At 37.3% G+C, this 2451-nt stretch overlaps 1 protein-coding gene across 1 annotated transcript in view; it reads left to right on the top strand.

Annotated features, from left to right (window-relative positions):
• Positions 1-119: 119 nt before the first annotated feature.
• LOC106881192 (uncharacterized) overlaps positions 120-2451 on the top strand; it is an 8751-nt gene continuing 6419 nt past the window's right edge. The window contains exon 1 of the mRNA XM_014931488.2: positions 120-1224. Coding sequence (XP_014786974.1) covers positions 995-1224 — 230 coding nt within the window. The 5' untranslated portion in view covers positions 120-994. The remainder of the gene's footprint in view (positions 1225-2451) is intronic.

A 2451-nucleotide genomic window follows, 5' to 3' on the forward strand; every position in this document is an offset into this window, starting at 1 on the left:
TATATATATATATATATTATGCTGCCATTATAAATGTATCAATAATGGCAGCAGCAGCATCAACAACAGCAACAATGAGCAGCAGCAGCTGCTGCAACACTATCGAGAGCAACAGCAGCTTCAATTGAACAAGCAGCACCAACAGCACCTACGACAACATCACCTGGATTAAGAGGAGCAACAGCAGTAGCAGTAAGAGGAGACCACCACCACCACCGCCACCACCACCACCAACAACAACAATGCCAACAAGGATGCTATGTGATGGAACAGCCGTAAGAATTGAGGCTTTAACATTGCAAGAATAACAACAACAACAACAACTACAGCAGCAACAACAACAATAAGAAAACCACTACAATGATGATGGTAGAAATGATAAAAGAATTATGGATGGCCAAGTAATACAACAGCAACAATAAAAGCAATAAGAACAACAACAGCAGCAACAACAACTATTCTAATAACATTAAAAGGAGGAGTTTAGTTTTAGAGTCTTACTTTCACTTTCGGTTATCACAGATTGAATGTTTTTACACGTGTATCGTGTAATTGTAAGTAGAGTGAACAAGTCTACCAAGGCATGGCTCAGTATATAATGTAGTAAGAATCCAAGTGTTCCCAAGGCATGGGGTTGTTGGAATAAATGTAAAGAATTCTTCATCAGATGGAAAGAATATTTCTATTTGTTTTGAATTAATATTAACACCATTCCTATATGAATATCAAAACAACAATGATCACAGCACCACTTATTAGCAAGGTGTCTATTATACAATCTATTTCACGTGTTCACATTCAGTTAAGCCTCATATTACCCTACAAATAAGCAAATATTTATACACAGCCTTTAAAATTTTATTTATCATTAATTTCAAACATTGAATTTTCACTCTTGTTATTTTATTATTCCCAGAGAATATTTTATAGGGATAATTCCGACATTTTAAAATATTTTCTACCAGTTTGTACTGAGGAATGGACTCCCATCAATATGGGCAGCGATTATTCAAAGAATCGGAAGTTAAAACAGAGAAAAGTGTCAAGCAAAGTGCAACCATCTGAACCAAGCCACTCAGTTGTTATTAGTGAGGTCAGTCGTGGCTTGTCTGAGAGCAATAATGTGGCGAATTACATTACTGACAAACAAAAGGAACTCGTTCTAGAAACATGGAAAATAGTCCAGTGCAACATGGCCAGAGTTGGTGTTGTGATGTTCATGAAGTAAGTTATAAACTGTATATATTCTATATTATGTGTGCATGTCATTTACATACATGCACACACACATTTTTATTTCATCATATGCACAGTTACATATCAGATTGTCTATCAGAAAAGGTTGATAGCCCCTTATTTACTTATAATGTATATGTGTCTGCATCTTTGCATAAACTGTATGTATGCCAGTGTGTAGCCAATATGTGTGTGAATATATTTATGGTGTATATATGTACTTCTAAATGGATAGGTGTATGCGTGAAAATGTGTGTCACCTTTCATTATTGTTGTTTAGATGGTTCCATCCATAGCCCACACTGCCTTTCTTCTATATATAAGCCAATTTTGAGCTCCTTTAGAAAATTCTGTTGCTATTTCTCATAGATCGAGTTATCACCCCCTCGCTGGCTCCATTCTATGTGCTGTATATGTGTCTGTTGGTATGTGAAATATGCACAGGTATAGCAGTGAAGGCAATAACAACATCATCGTTTTATATATGTGTGTGTATGTGTGTGTGTGTGTGTGTGTGTGTGTGTGTGTGTGTGTGTGTGTGTGTGTGTGTGTGAATACCATGCAATGTAAGATAATGAGAATTAGTCTCAGGTACATCACACAGCCCTTACAATAAATATAAATATGAATATTACATATATGTGCCAGAAAGCAAAAGAGGAGACACAACCAAGTAGAATGTTTAAGAGAAGATTTATTGATGATATGTTAACATGTGTGTCTGTGTGTGCGTCATGTATACAGAATAATAGACAGGCCATCATGCGAACAAAATGTATGTGCGTGTATAGGCATGGATGTATGCGTGTGTGTTATGTACATATAAGAATAGCAATGAAGAAGAGAGTGAAAGAGTCTATAATAAGTTAGAAGAATGTTCATAGACACAAGAATGTGAATACATTTCTGGTAAGACAGCTGCAGGAGAAATACCTAGCCAAAGATAAACCTCTGTACCTGGCCTTCGTTGACATGGAGAAAGCCTTTGACAGGGTCCCCCGATCCTTTATCTGGTGGTCAATGAGGAAACTAGGGATAGATGAATGGTTAGTAAGAGCTGTGTGAGCCATGTAGGGGTCCACCAACGTTCAGTCCTCAGACCCCTCCTATTTATCATAGTCCCCCAGGCAATAACAGAGGAATTCAAGACAGGATGCCATTGGGAGCTCCTCTATGCTGATGACCTTGCTCTAATTGTTGAGTCACTATCAGAAC

This window comes from Octopus bimaculoides, chromosome 11 (assembly GCF_001194135.2).
Source record: "Octopus bimaculoides isolate UCB-OBI-ISO-001 chromosome 11, ASM119413v2, whole genome shotgun sequence".
NCBI lineage: Eukaryota > Metazoa > Mollusca > Cephalopoda > Octopoda > Octopodidae > Octopus > Octopus bimaculoides.